The following is an 18,274-nucleotide window of genomic DNA, read 5'->3' as shown; positions in this document are numbered from 1 at the left end:
TCTTATCATGTTAGAAATATATCAATGTACGCGGACGACCATCAGTTTTACCATAGAGGTCATGACCTATCCACTTCTACATCCAAACTTAGAGACAGTACGGAAAAAGCAACCAACTGGTACGAATCTAATCTATCAGTTGGTAACCTTAAAAAATACCAAACCTAAATTATTGATAGCAACAATAACTCTGAAACATCGAAGAATGCGCTATCTTTGTAAACAAAGAGAAAATCAACACGACCGCTACTCTCCAACTTCTCGGAGTCCCAATTGACTCAAATTTGAATTTCAATAATCACATAAATACTATCTGTAACAAAGCCAGTCAAAGGATTGGTGTGCTTAGGAGACTCTGCAACTTGATTCCAACAAATGCAAAATTACAACTTTTTAAGGCAGCCATTCTACCATATCTAACCTACTGCCATCTCACATGGCATTTTTGTGAATCTAGTGATAGTCACAGATTGGAGAGAGTTCAAGAAAGAGGCTTAAAGACTGTATTTAAAGATAAACACTCCACCTATGAACGTTTGCTGCAGAAAGCTAATTTACCTTCGCTACTAAACAGACGTTAACAGTATATGTACATTTTAATGTACAAAGTTAAACACAACCATAGCCCTTTGAATATTTGTAATATATTTCAGAAACACAACGCTTTCTATAATTTAAGACAGGCCGACTTTTCTATTTCTAAATACAGCACAATAACTTACGGCAAACATTCACTACGCTATTTAGGACCTAAATTATGGAGTAAACTGACAACTTACGACAGATCAGCCACAACATTAGCTAGTTTAAAAACCGTATACGTAAGCGCTCCGTATTAGATGATGGCTGCAGGGGCTGTGCTCTGTGTACTTCTTAATTCATTTTATTTCTTTTTTTCATACATGACGTGACTTAATTTTATTCTTAAGTAGGTAATATTCTTTGAAAATAATTTTTATCCATTTTATTTGTGTCCCCACATTAGTATGGGATATCTCCCAAACTAGAAGGTTCTTTGACACGTTAATAAAGTTTCTATCGATCTATATTATACTTATTAAGATTGCTATGAATAAGTGTAATTTAATTTGTTATGAGTGTGTGTAGGCGGCAAATAAATAAACCTGATCCGACCATCCACTGGTGATTCTTGGCCATGCAAATGCGACACGGTACAGTGATTTTTTGGTAAAGCTGCGGCTCACAAATATTCCATTGAGTTATTGACTTTAAAAGCTTCGTCTGGAAGAACGTCGTCGCGTAGTTTATCAACAACAAAAGGCCATTTCACCACAGCTTCCAACTTACAATCTTCGATTGAGGTAATTCTAATCTCAAGATTTAGGTTTATCGTTAAATTAACGGATAAGGCGACGAAGTTATCACCAAAATGCGATATCAAAGACTGAGATAATCAGATGCGATACTCCATTATTCCAAACAGTTTCGATCGATATGTTACTAAAAAATAACTGTCGCTTGAATCTCGTCGAATGTTGTAGAGCTTCCGCTTTTTTTTACCTCTCAAGGTATTTTGAGACTTGTACTTTTCATGGTTCACGTTAAGCTCAAAAATTGTTTATAACATAGCTTGTAAATTCGTGCAATCAAATTCAACAGGCCGAGCGTGCTTCAATTTTCCATTGTGCACGCTGGTGACGTCAGCAAACAAATGCTGACGCGAGTTACTTCAGCATTTTTCATTAAAAAACGGGAAAAACTTCCGCAAAAAAGTTAAACTAGACATGGCAACAAGCGAACGAGCCGATGAAGATTTGCCTACTTTTTATTTGGGAATGGATTTTTTAACTCCCAAGAAAGAACCCAGAGAAAGGGAGTACAAAACAATTTACGGTTTCATCTCGTTTCGGAAGTCTAACTTCATTTCCACGCATGAATTCACCTGTCAGTTTTTGACCAATCTGGGAAAGATCATTGAAGCATGACGAAATACTTTTCCGAGACAAAATAAACAACGCATTGAAACGTAGGAGAGGGAATTTCTGCTCTTTATACATAAACTAGAGCGTTAAAAATGTTATAAAACAATTGGTTCATACGTCAGCGTGCGTTCATCGAGATATGAAGCACGCGGGAAGTTTGGAGAGCACGAAAGATGCGTAAGAGTTGCTCGAGGCTACGCCTCGAGCAACTCTTACGCAGTGAAGTGCTCTCCAAACTTCCTGCGTGTTTCATATCTCGATGAATGCACAGCTGACGTATGAACCAATTGTTAAGTTGAAAAGGCCAAGGAATTAATTATAATGATCACGGAATGTTGGTTCTGCTTATTGAATCACTTTCAATTTTTAAGAATTACATCGTTCTGCCATTTCAGGTTTTACATTTCAGCATAGTTAATCGAGGTGTGCAAGGCTAAGTTCTTCAGATTCTCATTAGTTTTGAAGTTTTTTAAAGTACAGCAAGCCATTTCAACACGACACCTGATAACTGATTTAAGTTCATACGACTCGTTTCACATATGATGCGCGTTTTGTAGCAAAATTACTTTTCGATCCATTGAACTTAAACAATGACAATCCTGCCGTCACATAACGCGTGTTAAGCGCGAAAATAATTGGACAAAATAGATCTGAACTGACGCAAACTTGTGAACTGGATAACGGAGTACTCGCAACCAACTTCGCTGAAAAGGAGGGACTGCTAGTAGTCTAAGAAAAATGTTAATTCTACAGTGACGGCCGATGTCGGTATATCTGTCGTATTATGTCACGCCAAGTGTAGCAAAATTATTTTTCGACTCATTAAACGTAGATAGTGATAATCCTAAGAGTTTTTTTAACCAACTGTCGGCTCATAAATCGCGTTAAGCGCGAAGAATTGGACAAAATGGAAATGAACTGACGCAAATTTGTAAAACGGGTAAGGGAGTATGCACTGAAACTGAACCAAACCTTACAGAGTTACATCAGTTAACGACAAAAAATTCATATATTGCATCTAAGAGTGGAAATCCTTGTCGTTTCCAACACAGGAAGTGTTTCTGAGTCTTCAGAAGAGGATTCAGCTTTTCAGCAGGACGCCTGTTGATTTTATTGAATTTTAGACGCACTTTAGTTGTCAATAGAAGCTCAAGTGCAAAATGTCAGCGACGGCAAAGAGAAATTCAATTTTTATGCTAGTGAGAATGAGCTGTAAACCTACCTGACGAGTGTAAACCGTCTATGTACACATAGTTAGATGATTAAAGTCACTGCTTTGATTCGCCCTTGTCTTTTGCGACATGGTACAGTGATTCTTTGTCGGAGCCACATTGTAAGCAACTTTCGTGGCATTCGCTGCCACTGAACAACAAGAAACTTCTGGTGACTTGGCTAGTCAAGATCAAACAGGAAAACACGCCCGTGAGTAAAAATTGAAAAATTAAAGGAGACTTACCTGTAAGTTGAAGTTTGATTGGAATTCTATCGAGTCATCAAACTGCACCAAGGGATCACATGAGATAGCTAGACGCATGCGCATAACCAGTATTTACAGCCGAATGTGACAGTCTGATCACCATGAAGTAGATTATATAAGAACTGTAATGTCAATAGCATTACAAATAAATGGGTGGGTAAAATCAAATGTAAGTATGATTTGTTGCCCAAGGGTGGGCATGTGATCCCTTGGTGCAGTTTGATGACTCGATAGAATTCCAATCAAACTTCAACTTACAGGTAAGTCTCGTTTAATTTTTCAATTCCATCTCGTCATCACTGCCCCAGGGATCCCATGAGATTTCAAAGCCAAGACAGTCACATGAGGAACAAACACTGAATGATGAATCACTATAATCAGTTTATTAACTGAAACGTAGTAAGTCAAACAGATTTATATGACAAATATCAACTGAGGGTATAAGTATCTTCCCCACAATAAAAAGCATGAGGAAACGGAGCAATGAGTGATGTAGGTATTACAATCTATGTATCAATTGGAACCTAAAACACCATATGCAGGTGTATGTAACATTAAAGTGATGTTAAGAAACATAAATGTTAAATAAAGTTTCTGTCTAGAAGATGTTTCATTAAGGCTAGTAGTACAAAAAACTATTTGCCAACAAGTCCAATTTCAGGACTAAACAGTCTTGAGAATAGCAGAAGCAAATGTGGAGGATTCCACAGGTTTGTCATAAAACTTATCAAAACATCTCGATGATGACCACCCAGCAGTTTTCAGGATTTCTTGGATTGGAACAGAGGCTGTTTTAGCCTTTGAAGTAGCTGCTGCTCGTGTACTGTGTGGCTTAAATATTGTTGTGTCTACCCCAGCAGAGGTCATGACAGTGCGAATCCACCTAGAAAGAGTCTCTCTGGATACCCGTTTATATGGCTTAGTAAAACTGACAAAAAGTTTAGTTTCCGTACCCCTGAGAGGCTTTGTTCTCTTAAGATATTCTTTTAAGCAAGTACAAACACAAAGGGATGGATTGGCTGGGTGTGCTCTCAAAACAACTGTAGGTGCTTTGTAGCCTGGCCTGCTCTGTTTGATATGGGCAGTAAGCAGGAACTCGTAGCCATCAGGAAGTTCTTTCATACAGCCTGGTCCAATATCAAGGATGTGAAGACTCTGTCCTCTTTATGCAGACACCAGAGCTATCAACATAATCAGCTTGTGGGTCAACATTTTGAGGTCAAGGCCATCCACAGGGCTTTAGGAAGCCAGATAATTTAACACTGGTTGAACGTCCCAAGTTGAGTGGTACCGTGGAACGGGTGGTGAGCCTTTGTATATGCCTTTCATAAATCTAGAAACAAGTGGGTGGCAACCAATAGTATTCTGGTCTTCAGAAAGGGTAATTGCTGATATGGCACTACGAGCAGTGTTAATGGTAGCGTAGCTCAAGCCCTTCTCATGGAGGCTGACCAAGAAATCCAATACTGAGGTTAAAGGTGGGTTATAGGGATCAGCCTGTCGTTCACAACAAAAGTCAATCCACTGCTTGATGTACAGTTTATATTGTTTCTGCGTCCCATCTGACCATGACTGCACGATGATTGTTGCAGCCTTCTCTGATATGTTGCGCTGCTGGAGGCTTTTCCCGAGACCTTGCAAGCTATCAACTTTAGCTGCTTGCGAAGGGGGTGTATAGCATTGTTGTGAGGTTGTGTCAAGAGATAGTCCAGCTGAGGCAGCAACACTGGGTTGTCTATTAAAGGTGAAGGAGCGTCGAGATTTCTGCCTCCCAGCCTTTAGATAGTTATGGCTGGATGTGCGGGTATCAGAGGTCCTCTGCATCTGCTGGCCCGCCTTCTTTGCATCTGCCATATCCTTTAGATGTTTTGACAATTCGTCCTCAAATAGCTTTGTAGAGGGCTTGATGTCCTCTTTGCATAACCTTGTGAAAGGGGGGTTGAGGTCGGGCTTGATTAGCTCTCGTCGTTTCATATTAAGTTTATAATTGGCATTAGCCACAAGGGCAATGCTGTCCATGACCTGGTCCAGGACCTGACGGACGTTAGTGGGTTTGCCAGTTTGAAGGTCTTTTACCAACTGGTCCCCCAAAATCGACAGGGATGATAAACCCTGAACAAGCAATTCTTGCACCTTCTGAAAAGCAAGGTCAACTGTTCTGCTCCTCCTGGAAAGCAGATCCCAAACCTCCTCGTTAACTGTTGTAGTACACAGGAACTTACAGTTTTCTGGTGGAGGGTATTTATCAACTCTTTCCTTCACCGTTTCTGGTGAAAGACCTCCAGAAGCCATATTATTAATTAGACTGGCAACCTTCTCTGTTATGGCAGGAGATTTATCGTTGGTCTGTACAAATGCCTGAGTCAGGCTTTCGAGGACATCATTCTGCTTTTCTGAGTCAGAGCCAGCAGATTCTTTCACCACGCAAGAGTCGCTCGGGTCGAGCACATTGTTTAACGTGGCAGTAATATTTAGTTGTGTATTGCTCATGTTTGAGTCTTCCTTTTCTGCCTCCTCGTCTGATTCAGGACGAAGGAGGATGTCGTCTGTAAGACTGGTGAGCGTCGCTGTCTGCTTTTCTGAAGCTTTGGTCAATTGTGCCAAAGTATCGTTAAGTCCTCTGAGGATCGCCGCCATGGTGTTCTGTGAAGGTTGGTCTACAGCATCGTTCGAGCACTGAATATCGGGTTCCAAACCTGGTGTAGTCATTCTAGGTGTTTTCTAACCAGTGATCTTATTGCAGACCCGATATTAAGAAACTTGAAGGTAAGAAGAGAAGATTTTCTTCGTATGAGTAGTCACCGTGCTAAACTGATTTGCGCGCGAAAAGCACTGGTTATGCGCATGCGTCTAGCTATCTCATGGGATCCCTGGGGCAGTGATGACGAGATAGAATTCCTTTTATGCAGTGAACATTTTGAAGAAAATGCTTTTCCAAGTCATGTGCTGGCCGGAAAGTAGGTCTTAAGTCAGAATCAGTTCCGACAATATTCAGTTTCTCCGCAGATTCTTCAAACAGAAAATCAAAAGGAAGGCTCCGAAGGAAAGACGCTCGATTGATGATGACTTTCCGGCCAGCATATGACTCGGAAAAGCATTCCTCTTAAAAGTGTTCACTGCATAAAAAGGAATTTTTACTCGCGGTAGTGTTTTCCCGTTTGATCTTGACTAGCGAAGTCGCCAGAAGTTTCTTGTTGTCCAGTGGCAGTGAATGTCACGAAAGATGCTTGCAATGTGATTTATCGCTCCGGTTGTTGCATCCGAATGCAATACAATGTCTAGCCATTGCTATCTTTGCCTTTTGAATGCTTCAGATTGTCGAAGAAAGTAAAAAAAATAGCGTAAAATGCTAGTTGTTTTGTAAATATACAGTGATACCTTTGAGAATTTACAAAGCCTTTGGCCCAAGTGCTTCGATTCCGTGCATCTTTAAACAAAACCGCTTTTACGCAGGCTCAGATCTAATATCTGCTATTTTGTTTAACTTTTGATGTGACTGATAGCACAATAATTGTGAATGGGATGTTACTAACACTGGTAATGGGGAACGGGGAACGGGTGCACAGCGGTAACCCGCCTGAGAATTCGAAACTGCGGAGTAAAGGGAACTTAAAGGGTGTGGAAACTAGTTTTGAGCACGTGCTCTTCGAACGCGATCGTCGGAGCAAAAAGCATGGACGGTAAGTGTAGGTTTTATTGAAGGATTTTACTTTGAAATGTTGAATGCCTCAAAAATTTAGTTTTTGTCTGGCATACATTGCAGGTTGCATAGAAATCAAATTCTCGGAGAGGCGAGTATCTTACAATTCATGCACAATATAGACCACTTTCATAAATGGCTGCTGGATTAATATTCTTTTGTTTAAATTTAAATTTGCCTAGGTGGCCTCGTTCTCCAGTACAAAATTCAAAAGAATACATTATCTCAAGCGAGGCCACCCAGGCAAATTTAAATTTAAACAAAAGAATATTAATCTGGCAGCCATTTATGAAAGTGGTCTATTTGAACAATCAACTCAGAACACAGGTGGCCCAAGCTGTGTCACAGGCTCTTTCACAGTGAATAATTAAAGAGTTTGTATAGTGGTTTAGTTGGACTTGCTTTTGAGCTCCGTAAATGTAAAGTTGTGTGAGATAATAAAAAAAATAAAGTCTTACCTTCATAGAGAGAAGTCTGTGTTGTTCTCCTCCCAATTTGAGGCCGTTTTGATGTGTTTTAGCTTGACGCCCTAGATCACCGTACACAAAATACGGAAAGGTTGGAAACTTCTGTTGACACATGCTCGCCAAAATCGATCGAAAACAACACTTAAATACTTTCCCTCGAGTCAAAACTTGGCAGCACGAAAGCCAAATAGTTGCCCTTTAAGTTCACCCAAAAAAATTCCACAAAAAATGGTTTGTCGAGCAACCAATCCAGCGAGAATTTCAAATTAACGGCCGTTCTGAATTCTTCTAATGCGTGGAAAGAACATCTTGTGCAGATGAGAGACCGTTAATACGCGGTCAACCTGGACCCTAGTCAAATCTCTCTCAACGGGTCCTCCCCATAGTCTTCTAACACCAACCCTTCACTCATACAGGTGAAGCTTGGGCCACCTGTGCTCAGAACTACAAACTCGCGGTATTTATTCTTATATTCATAGAATAATTGTACTGCAAGGTAATGAAGTTTACCTCCAACATCTTCACCGTTACAACCTAGCAGTATCAATAATGTTGTAAATCAAACAGGTGAATGACTTTCACGCCCATTATGGGAATCACTTTCTCTTGAATATGACCAATGCAGTGTAAATATTATTGTAAGCATTAGCATGAATGTGAATTCATACACCTACATTCTTGAAGACATAACTCATGTTTTCCTGTTAAATTAAATGTTATTAAAAGTTCTGTCGATGTTTGATTTCTCTAATGATTACATGAAAGTTTATGGGTCGATACAAAGATATGTTGCTGATGTTTTTTTTGCGGTAAGGTAAGCAGATACCTGCATGTAGTAATTTTAATAACTAGACTGGTTATTACGTTTCTTAGCTCATTTCTGTTAATCTAAGATATTACCTCCTTGCTACTTATCCACAAAAAATGCTGTTGGGCAATGTAAACAACCAACATACCCAAACTCTGCCAAAAGATGCAGATTTCAGGAAGGAAAAACAAAGAGAGACGTCAGAACAAATGGTGGCAGCCATTGCACAAACGTTGACTTTGAATTCTCGACTCGGAATACTAGGCTTCGTGGCTTCGCCTGGGCAATAGTTAAATAAAAGTGAGTCGTCTAATTTCGCTGCAAGCGCCGACCTAGCGATAAAATCAGTGTTTGTAAACACCGTTTACTCCGCCATCTTGAATTCTCAGGTGGGTTACCGCTGTACACCCGTTGCCCGTTGCCCGTTGCCCGCTGCCCGTTGCCCGTTGCCTGTTGCCCGTTGCCCGTTCCCTGTTGCCCGTTGCCCGTTGCCCGTTGCCCGTTGCCCGTTGCCCGTTGCCCGTTGCCCGTTGCCCGTTGCCCGTTGCCCGTTCCCCGTTCTCCGTTCCCCGTTGCCCGTTCTCCGTTGCCCGTTGCCCGTTGCCCGTTGCCCGTTGCCCGTTGCCCGTTGCCCGTTGCCCGTTGCCCGTTCCCCGTTCCCCGTTCTCCGTTCCCCGTTCCTCGTTTCCCGTTCCTCGTTCCCCGTTCGCCCTTCTCCGTTACCAGTTTTAGTAGCATCCTTGTGAATAGGATCTCAAGCAAATAATTACAGCGACGGCAAGGAGAATTTTGATTTTTAATGTAACGGGTCGTAACTTTGATGAGAGTGATTATGAGAGTGAGTATTCCTCGTGGTTGCAATAGGCCCAAAGTACATACAAAACAAAAGTATTCCTCGTTCTAAAAGCGCCGCGCAAAGTACACAGACAACAAGAGTATCCCTCGTACTCTAAGCACCACGCAAAGTACACAGAAAACAAGAGTATTCCTCGTTCTAAAAGCACCACGTAAAGTACACAGGCAACAAGAGTATTCCTCTTTCTAAAAGCCCCACACAAAGCACAGAGACAACAAGGGTATTCCTCGTTCGAAAAGCATCACTCAAAGTACACAGACAACAAGTTTAGTTTATTTAGCTTCGCCAACCGGCAGGGCACAGCAACAGCTTCCGCCAATTACTGCGGGCCCAGTAAACCCACCCATCCCAGCCCAGGGGAGGACATCCATCACACAGTAATCTCTTGCGTGGGAAATTAACGTCTTCTATCCCCAATCCTGCAAGAGAAGGGACCTCCATTTATTCGTCCCTATCCGAGAAGACTAGAATATCTAACCATTTCTTTATGTTATAGAAAGATAGCAAATTCTTCTCAATTATTTTAAGACCTTAAGTGTTGATCCGGCAGGGGCTCGAACCCTCGACCTCCCGCACGACAGTCCAGTGCACTATCCATTGGGCTAACTGGGCGGCGGTTAGCGGCGGCTAGCATTCCTAGTTCTAAAAGCACCACGCAGAGTACACAGACAACAAGAGCATTCCTCGTTCTAAAAGCACCACGCAAAGTACACAGACAACAAGAGCATTCCTCGTTCCACAAGCGCCCGACAAAGTGCACAAACAACAAAAATATTCCTCGTTCTAAAAGCGCCGCGCAAATTGTACAAACAACAAGAGTATTCCTCGTTCTAAAAGCGCCGCGCAAAGTACACAAACAAGAAGAGTATTTCTCGTTCCACAAGCGCCACACAAAGTGCACAAACAACAAAAATATTCCTCTTTCTAAAAGGACCGCGTGAAGTGCACAAACAAGAAGTTTATTCCTGAGAAAGATGTTGTTCGTCTGGTCACGAGCGTGGGTCAACGAAAAATTCTATCAGTGGTAGAGCATCAAGGCGCGGAATCCGAAGGTCTGAGGTTCGATTCTTCATGGGGATTCAGAATTTTGACTTTCCCATGTTCGTGACAAGACGAACAACATCTTTCTCTATTTCCTTACCGCGCTCTAAATTTACCATCTTTCTTATTCTATTTACAAGTCCTCTTTGGACTAAAAAAATGTCTTGGGCGCAGCTCACGAATAACTACAGTATTTCTCGTTCTAGAAAAAAGCACTGCGAGAAATGGGCCAAAAGATTTACACTAGGAATGGTGTTTTGAAGCTCTTTCTCACCTTTATTGACGGTATTCATGAAGAATTTTAACAGAAAAGAAAATTTGTCCCATATAATTTGTTTTAAATTGCAATTTCTACACATATTCATACAGTAGTGATGAATTGATTGGATGGGATGTCTATCAAAAACGCAACTTTGTGAAAGGAAAAGGAAAGACATTTGTATTATCAAATAACAACCAAAAGCAACGTGAACTCTGTTTCGATTGAATACAATGTTAAAGAGCGGACAAAATCGACGATCGTGTAGGAACACCGTAAACATTCAACGTGACCGTTGAAATGACGATAGGGAAGAAAAAAATAATCTAACAATTATATTTCCAAGAATACCCTTAGTGAGATCCGGCCAATTTTCGAAGGCATAGCCTTAGCCTTTTGCTTAGGCGCCTGACTTTGGCTTTTGACACCGGTTGCCTGGCAAGAATACTTTGTGCCGGTGAAAAAGATTAATTGAGTGGGATATCCATTGAAAACGCCACTTTGTGAAAGAAAAAGTTAAGAATTTTTACTTTTATCAAATAACAAATAACGGTAACGCGAACTCTTTTTTTCTCGATCGAATGCAAAATTCAACGCACTCGATTCCTTCTCCATTCCTTCCTTCGATTCCCAGTAAGAACGACCTCACGACACTAACGGACTCGTCAAATTTTGAAAAGCTCTCTCCAATAAATCGGAGCATAAACAGAAGCATTAATAGGAGAACGTTGTCGGTGAAGACGCTCGCCATTATTAACGCATCGAACAAGTTGCATGGCTACCAAAGAAACAAATGATGCGTTTTGTTTCCATGGTTCCCGTAATGAATATTCATGACGGACGAATTGTACGGATCTTACACACCCACACCACCATCAGGGGTCAGTGGCGTGAGGTGAAAAACTGCAATTAAGTCTCCCTAATGTGAAGCACGGGTCGTCACGACTCGCGAATGCACTAGAAGACTCGTAACGATTTGTGGTATTGGACAACCCTCACGGACCCATTAGGATTAACGACGGCACGACTGTGCAGCTTTTAACATCGAGTACATGTACATGAAATGATCAAGAAATTCTGCCGAAAATACCATTTTGATTAAAAATGCCTTCTAATTGCTAATTTATATGTGTTAGCATTAAATTTTCGGTAATAGTTCCGTGGTCTTCTAATTTAACTCTGACTCAGTTTAATTGCCATTCCATATCATTCCTCAGATTGTGAGAGACCTAAGATTTCCTCAGAGACTGCTACTAAAACAAGATGACGCTAAAATCATTTCGTGACGACCAGTTAAACTATTTCAAATTTGCTTCCATCGTACTGGATGAGTTCCCAAAGGCATTACGTCAGACGTTCAAGTCCATGTGGGACAACAGTTTGACACATCTTCCCGGTCATCAAATGTGGGATGACTCCACTCCAGTGAGAAATTTATTCCTCACTTTAGAAGGTGGCCCTGGTAAAACCAAAGTTCCCACCCACCTCTCCTTTGAAGAATGGGATTGTACCGCCCTGTTCCAGGCCACCATCTACGCCAAGTCCTTTGCTGTGCCCGACAGTGGAGGTCATCACAAGACACTTGGTGAGCTGTTCATTAAACCTCGAAAACTGGCTCATGGAGTGTTCCATGCATCGGTGACGAGTCTGAGTGGGAACAATGCTGAAACGTTTGCGCTTGCGATTGATCAGCTTCGACTTTTAAGAAATTCACTGTGTCACTCGCACACCTCTGAAATTGTTAAAGCCACCTTTGACCAGTACGTGAGGCACGCTAAGGACGCATTCAAAGCTCTTGGTGTCACGACGGACCCTATTGATGTCATTGGTGGTTTATCAGAGTCAGAATTTCCCACAAATGAAGTTCGTAGACTAGAAGAATGTATCAAAGAGGAATATCGAACTTTTGTAAGTTTTCTGCAACAACAGAATCAACATCTGGAGGGCATCAGCTCAGATGTGAAAGCCTTGAAACACAAGATGGAAGATATGCTAACTAAAGACATGTTTAAGATGCTGGAACAAATGATCAAAGATTTGAATCAGACTCCAGCCAGAACAAATCAGGTAAATGTGTATTTCGAAGAATGCTTGATCCTTGTAGTTCTGGAATAGTTTCTATGCCAAGACAGTGGTTGAGATTATGGGTCTTTAAGAAGGTTTATATTTGTGAAATACTTACCCCTGTAGTTTTTACTGAGGCTTTCCAAAGTTGAAATTCCGGCTTCGTCCCTTTTTTTCCTTCAGTTGCAAATCGCAGTTAAGTCCTTAACACGCTTGCGCGACGTTTTGGCCGATGAGCACATGGTGTAATGGCGGAAGTATACAAGTTCTTGCGGCGCAAAATCAGCACAGATACACTCAAAACGCAAAAATAAAATATGCACTCAGTGTTCGCAGTCGGCCCTCACTAAAAGATGTCGAGCGTTTTCAAAGTTTCTTTTCAAACGGAAAGCCCGAGTTAACGCTGATATGCGTCTAATTTAAGTTAAAGTTTCAGAAGACTATAAGTAATTTATGACGTAAAAAGCTATAAATATCATTACACATATTACTAGCCTTTTTGAATAAAAAAAAGCACACAATGCGCGCTTTTCTCGAAGTGAAATTCTGATCTTTTTATTCAAGACTTGTATAGTGATAGAACGCTCCCAAAAGAAGCAAACGTAGCAAGGGGTCATTAATCATCATATTTGTTTGTATTTTAAACAGATGAGAATCTGACATCCACTACACCAAGTAAAGATACTCCACTGGAAATGAATACAGCTGACCAGGACAGGAAACGGGAGGAGGTCTCCTGTTCACCACGAACCCTGTTAAAGGTTGAATATAAGACTACGGTTACACATTTGAAATCAGGCGATTTTGCATTGGCTCTTCAGTCTGCAAAACGTGCCCTTGACATTATACAAACTATGTTTGGAGAGGAACACCCTAAAGTGGCTGACGTGTACTCATTAATCGGGCTTATACAAAATAATTTAGGGAACTTTGCATCAGCCCTTCCTTCCTTCCAGCGAGCCCTTCACATCAGACTCGAGTTGTTCGGCGAGGAACACTCAGACACGGCTCAAAGTTACAATTCTGTGGGAGACACACAACGTTGCCTAGGTGATTATGAGTCAGCTCTTAAGTCTACACAGCGAGCCCTTGACATTAGAAAAAAGCTGTTTGGTGAGGAGCACTCAGACACAGCTCAAAGTTACCATTCTTTGGGGATAACACAACATTGTCTGGGTGACTATGTATCAGCTCAAAAGTCAAAAATATGTGCCTTGGATATCCGATGTAAGTTGTTTGGCGAGGAACACTCAGACACAGCTAAAAGTTTCCATTCTCTAGGGGACACACAACATTGGTTAGGTAATTATGAATCAGCTCTTAAGTTTACACAGCGAGCCCTGGACATCAGGAAAAAGTTGTTTGGAGAGGGACACTCAGACACAGCTCAAAGTTACCATTCTCTGGGGAACACACAACATTGCTTAGGTCATTATACATCAGCTCAAAAGTCTAAACAAAGTGCCCTGGATATCCGACGCAAGTTGTTTGGCGAGGAACACTCAGACACAGCTAAAAGTTACCTTTATCTAGGGATCACACAGCATTCCTTAGGTCATTATGCATCAGCTCAAAAGTCTAAACAAAGTGCGCTCGATATCCGACGCAAGTTGTTTGGCGAGGAACACTCAGACACTGCTAAAAGTTACCATTACCTGGGGATCACACAGCATTCCTTAGCTGATTATGCATCAGCTCAAAAGTCTCAACAGCGTGCCCTTGACATCAGAAAAAAATTGTTTGGCGAGGAACACTCAGACACAGCTAAAAGTTACCTTCGTCTCGGGATCACACAACATTCCTTAGGTGATTATAAATCAGCTCTGAAGTCCTTGAAGCAAGCCCTTGACATCAGAAAAAAATTGTTTGGCGAGGAACACTCAGACACAGCTAAAAGTTACCTTCGTCTCGGGATCACACAACATTCCTTAGGTGATTATAAATCAGCTCTGAAGTCCTTGAAGCAAGCCCTTGACATCAGAAAAAAATTGTTTGGCAAGGAAAACTCAGACACAGCTCAAAGTTACCTTCATCTGGGGATTACACAACATTCCTTAGGTGATTATGTATCAGCTCAAAAGTCTAAACAGCGTGCCCTTGATATCCAACGCAAGTTGTTCGGCGAGGAACACTCAGACACAGCTCAAAGTTACCATTCTCTGGGGGACACACAACATTGGTTGGGAGACTATGCATCCGCTCAAAAGTCTAAACAGCGTGCCCTGGATATCCGACTTAAGTTGTTCGGCGAGCAACACTCAGACACAGCTAAAAGTTACTTTTATCTGGGGATCACACAACATTCCGTTGGTGATTATGCAACAGCTCAAAAGTCTCAACAGTGTGCCCTGGATATCCGACGCAAGTTGTTTGGCGAGGAACACTTAGACACAGCTCAAATTTACCTTCATCTGGGGATTACACAACATTTCTTAGGTGATTATGTGTCAGCTCAAAAGTCTAAACAGTGTGCTTTGGAAATTCAACGTAAATTGCTTGGCGAGGAAGACTCAGACACAGCTCAAAGTTACCATTCTCTAGGGGCCACACAACATTCTTTAGGTGATTATGCATCGGCCCAAAAGTCTAAACAGCGTGCCCTGGACATCCGACGCAAGTTGTTCGGCGAAGAGCACTCAGATACAGCTCAAAGTTACTCTTCAATCGCGAAAACGCAGAGGAAATTAGGAGAGCCAATTTTAGCTTTTCAGTCTGAACAGCGTGCCCGTGACATCAGAGAGAAGTTAAAAAGGAACACCAAACGATAAACTTTCTTATTTAACCAAGTATCAGGCGTTGGTTATATAAAGTAAAAATAGGATGCAAGTTTTTTGAGGGTCGTGCGTTAAGGAAGACACGTGCGGCACTCTTTCTAGTCTTTCGTACGTGTTATGGACACGTTCTTTTTGTCTTGAGCGCTTCGTACGCAGGCGAAGTATACTAAAAATATATCTATACACAGTGTTTGAAGTAAGAAATTCGTAACAATCTATAGTTCACTTAGGGAAAACTGAAATTCTTTGATGCATCTCAAACTCGTTTGATGATTTCACTGTTCCTGGGGCCCAGATCTAATTAGTGGTGCAATGTCCAGAAATTGTTTTAGCGAGCCTTTGCGTGGATAATTTAGCGGTAATGTGTTATCAAAGGCTTCCAATTAACGGAACGGGGATTGGCACAATGTACTTACTGAACTCATCATTTAGAGATATAAAAGATTTGCTTTCTTTCAGCAGAGCGCGAGGTGATGTATTTGGTCTAGTGCTAGTAAGAGACCACAAATGCAAGCAAAATCCCCTGTTTGTCTAAACAACCGTTTTAATTTTTTTTTTAGTGCAAAAGTATTACCGAGGAATTTTTTTTTTTACTCAAAGTTAAGGAAGAGGGAAGCCATCCGTTACTTTACTTGGCTTATTCTTCTGCATCAAAGATAGCATCAAAAGAGTGTGTTTTTTAGCCATTTTAATCAGAGCAAAATAACGTTTAAGAAAATTCGGAATATATTAATTTTTTATTTCGTGAGAGAAATGGAAAAAGTTTAAACATGAACATTTCAAAAAAACTGATACTAACACTGGTTTTCCAGTTTTGTTTAGATTACTTTCTTGAAGATCAGTGTACTTTTAAAGTAAGTAAACTAAATTAACTTTAGTTTAAGATTTGTTTTGTTTTTGTTTTTGTTTGTTTGTTTGTTTTTTTTTTTGCATTCAACTCTGAATAAATCTAAATTAAATGAATATTTGATATAGAAATGAAGTGGAATAAATTGAATGTTTCTAACCATATTGACGTCTGTTAAACTAATCTGGGGGTTTGTGGGAGGGGAGGGAGAAAAAACTGGTAGAGTATCTCTGGAGGCCAAGTGCGACTTCATGTAATTAGGCTTATCCACGACCCAAAGCGGTATTCTCTAACGGGGTTTCTTTTTTTTCAATCCTGGATACGTGTTTGCCTGCTTTAGACTTGCTGCAGTACACCCTTGGAGAACGTTTAGTACTACTCATAGTGAGAAGGGAAGCATGGAAGCATAACACAGGGGTGACTGAAATTTTGAGAAAATTTTTAGTGTTAGCAGGCAAGATTTAAGCCAGTGTCAGTGGTGAAAGTTAAAAAAAAAAAGCACCGATCTGTGCCAGAAAGATAACTGAGCTTAATATAAAAAAAAACCACTTGCAGGAGTTTTTTTCTTGTGTTTTGATGGAATATACTTTTTCACATTTCAAGATGACCAAAAGTTTTGCTAGGAACCGATTTCTAGCCGTTTTTCCTCGAAGAATACAAACAAAAAAGGAAGTAAAAGTTTTCCAATACTCGTTCAATGGTAAATTGCAGGACAATCCATACCCCCCCCCCCCCCACTCACACACACCCTGAACCGCGTTTATTACAGGCAATTATTATATGGCTGTTTCTCACAAGGACTGGGAACTACCGAATTCATGAATTTGATTGGCTGAAATCGATATTGAAAGCGGTCTAGATTTTCCAATCTAGACCGGCATCTAGTCCGGTCTAGAAAAAAAGGTACAAAGAATATAAAAAATTGGCATATAAGACAGACATATGATAAACATCTTATTAACCGAGCTAAATCGGTCTGTATGGGAGAATCTTGACCTCGGTCGCTGGTGCAGACCTCACTGCGTTCGGTCTGTACTGGCGACCTCAGTCAAGATTCTCCCATACAGACCTCCCGATCGGTTGATAAGAACTAATTATTTGACCTGTAAAGAAACTCAAATCAAAATTCAACCTCTGACCTATGGATATCTTTTTTCCTTTTTTTGATCAGATTTGAGGTAAATTCTTCTGGCATTTGAATTAAAGAGCAATTTTTACATTCGAGGAAACTTCCCTATTGTGCAGATCAGGGAAAATCTACACAACTGAAATTCATCCGACAAAGTTCAATTTAACCCTTTCAGTTTCACTGTTTTACAAGTAATTCTCCGTACTATCCTCCATACAATTCTTATGATGTTAGTTTGGAGAGTTTGATATTAGATCAACTGATAATCCTCTAATTGATATTTTTCTTTATTCTCATCTCTTGTCTCCTTAAGGAGAAATTCTGTCTTGATCACTCACACTGGGAGTTAAAGGGTTAAAAGAGGCTTGTGTCTGAGATCTGTGTGCAATTTTCTTTCGGGACAACTGTGTATCGGAACAATGCCATCAACTACCAACAACAACAACAACAACAACAACAACAAGCTTTATTACCATGGATAAGATTTAAACTTAATTCACCACGTAATCTAGTAATACACAAGAGGTAACATTTACTCAGAATAACTAAAAAGCTAATCGAGCTGAGCAAGTCTAAGTAATGTTTAAGTATAAAAGGTAGGTTGGCACTAAAGCTAGAGCAAAGCAGTTAATAGTTCAAATAAAAAATAAAATAAAATAAAAAGTAAATACATAAATAAATGAATAAATAAATAAATATGTACCAGATGACTCATGAACAGAAACCCTTGGAATTAGTTGTCATAGATTGCGATTGATAGAAAGCCATTCATGCTGCGGTTGAATATCTGACTGCCCTCATCTGTCAGGCTGTGTTGTGTATCTGCTCTCTCACAATTCCCATGGGAAAAATATGCTATGTTCATCAGTCCTTGTTATGAACCCTTTCGCTCCCAGTGAGAATTCTCCT

The 18,274-nt window shown here is 40.7% G+C and overlaps 1 protein-coding gene and 1 pseudogene across 1 annotated transcript; one reads left to right on the top strand and one right to left on the bottom strand.

The window, feature by feature from the left end:
- Positions 1–735: 735 nt before the first annotated feature.
- LOC111343225 (uncharacterized) lies at positions 736–16,400 on the top strand. Its single transcript, XM_088762503.1, has 3 exons — positions 736–1,322; positions 11,769–12,624; positions 13,269–16,400. The coding sequence occupies exons 2-3, from the start codon at positions 11,815–11,817 to the stop codon at positions 15,381–15,383; spliced, it is 2,925 nt and encodes a 974-aa protein (XP_088618629.1). The 5' UTR covers positions 736–1,322; positions 11,769–11,814; the 3' UTR covers positions 15,384–16,400.
- LOC148728210 (uncharacterized) lies at positions 3,782–6,174 on the bottom strand (annotated as a pseudogene).
- Positions 16,401–18,274: the final 1,874 nt, after the last annotated feature.

The sequence above is a fragment of the Stylophora pistillata genome, chromosome 6 (assembly GCF_964205215.1).
Source record: "Stylophora pistillata chromosome 6, jaStyPist1.2, whole genome shotgun sequence".
Lineage (NCBI taxonomy): Eukaryota > Metazoa > Cnidaria > Anthozoa > Scleractinia > Pocilloporidae > Stylophora > Stylophora pistillata.
Note: the sequence above shows the minus strand (reverse complement) of the source record. Positions and strands in the feature narration are given on the sequence as shown.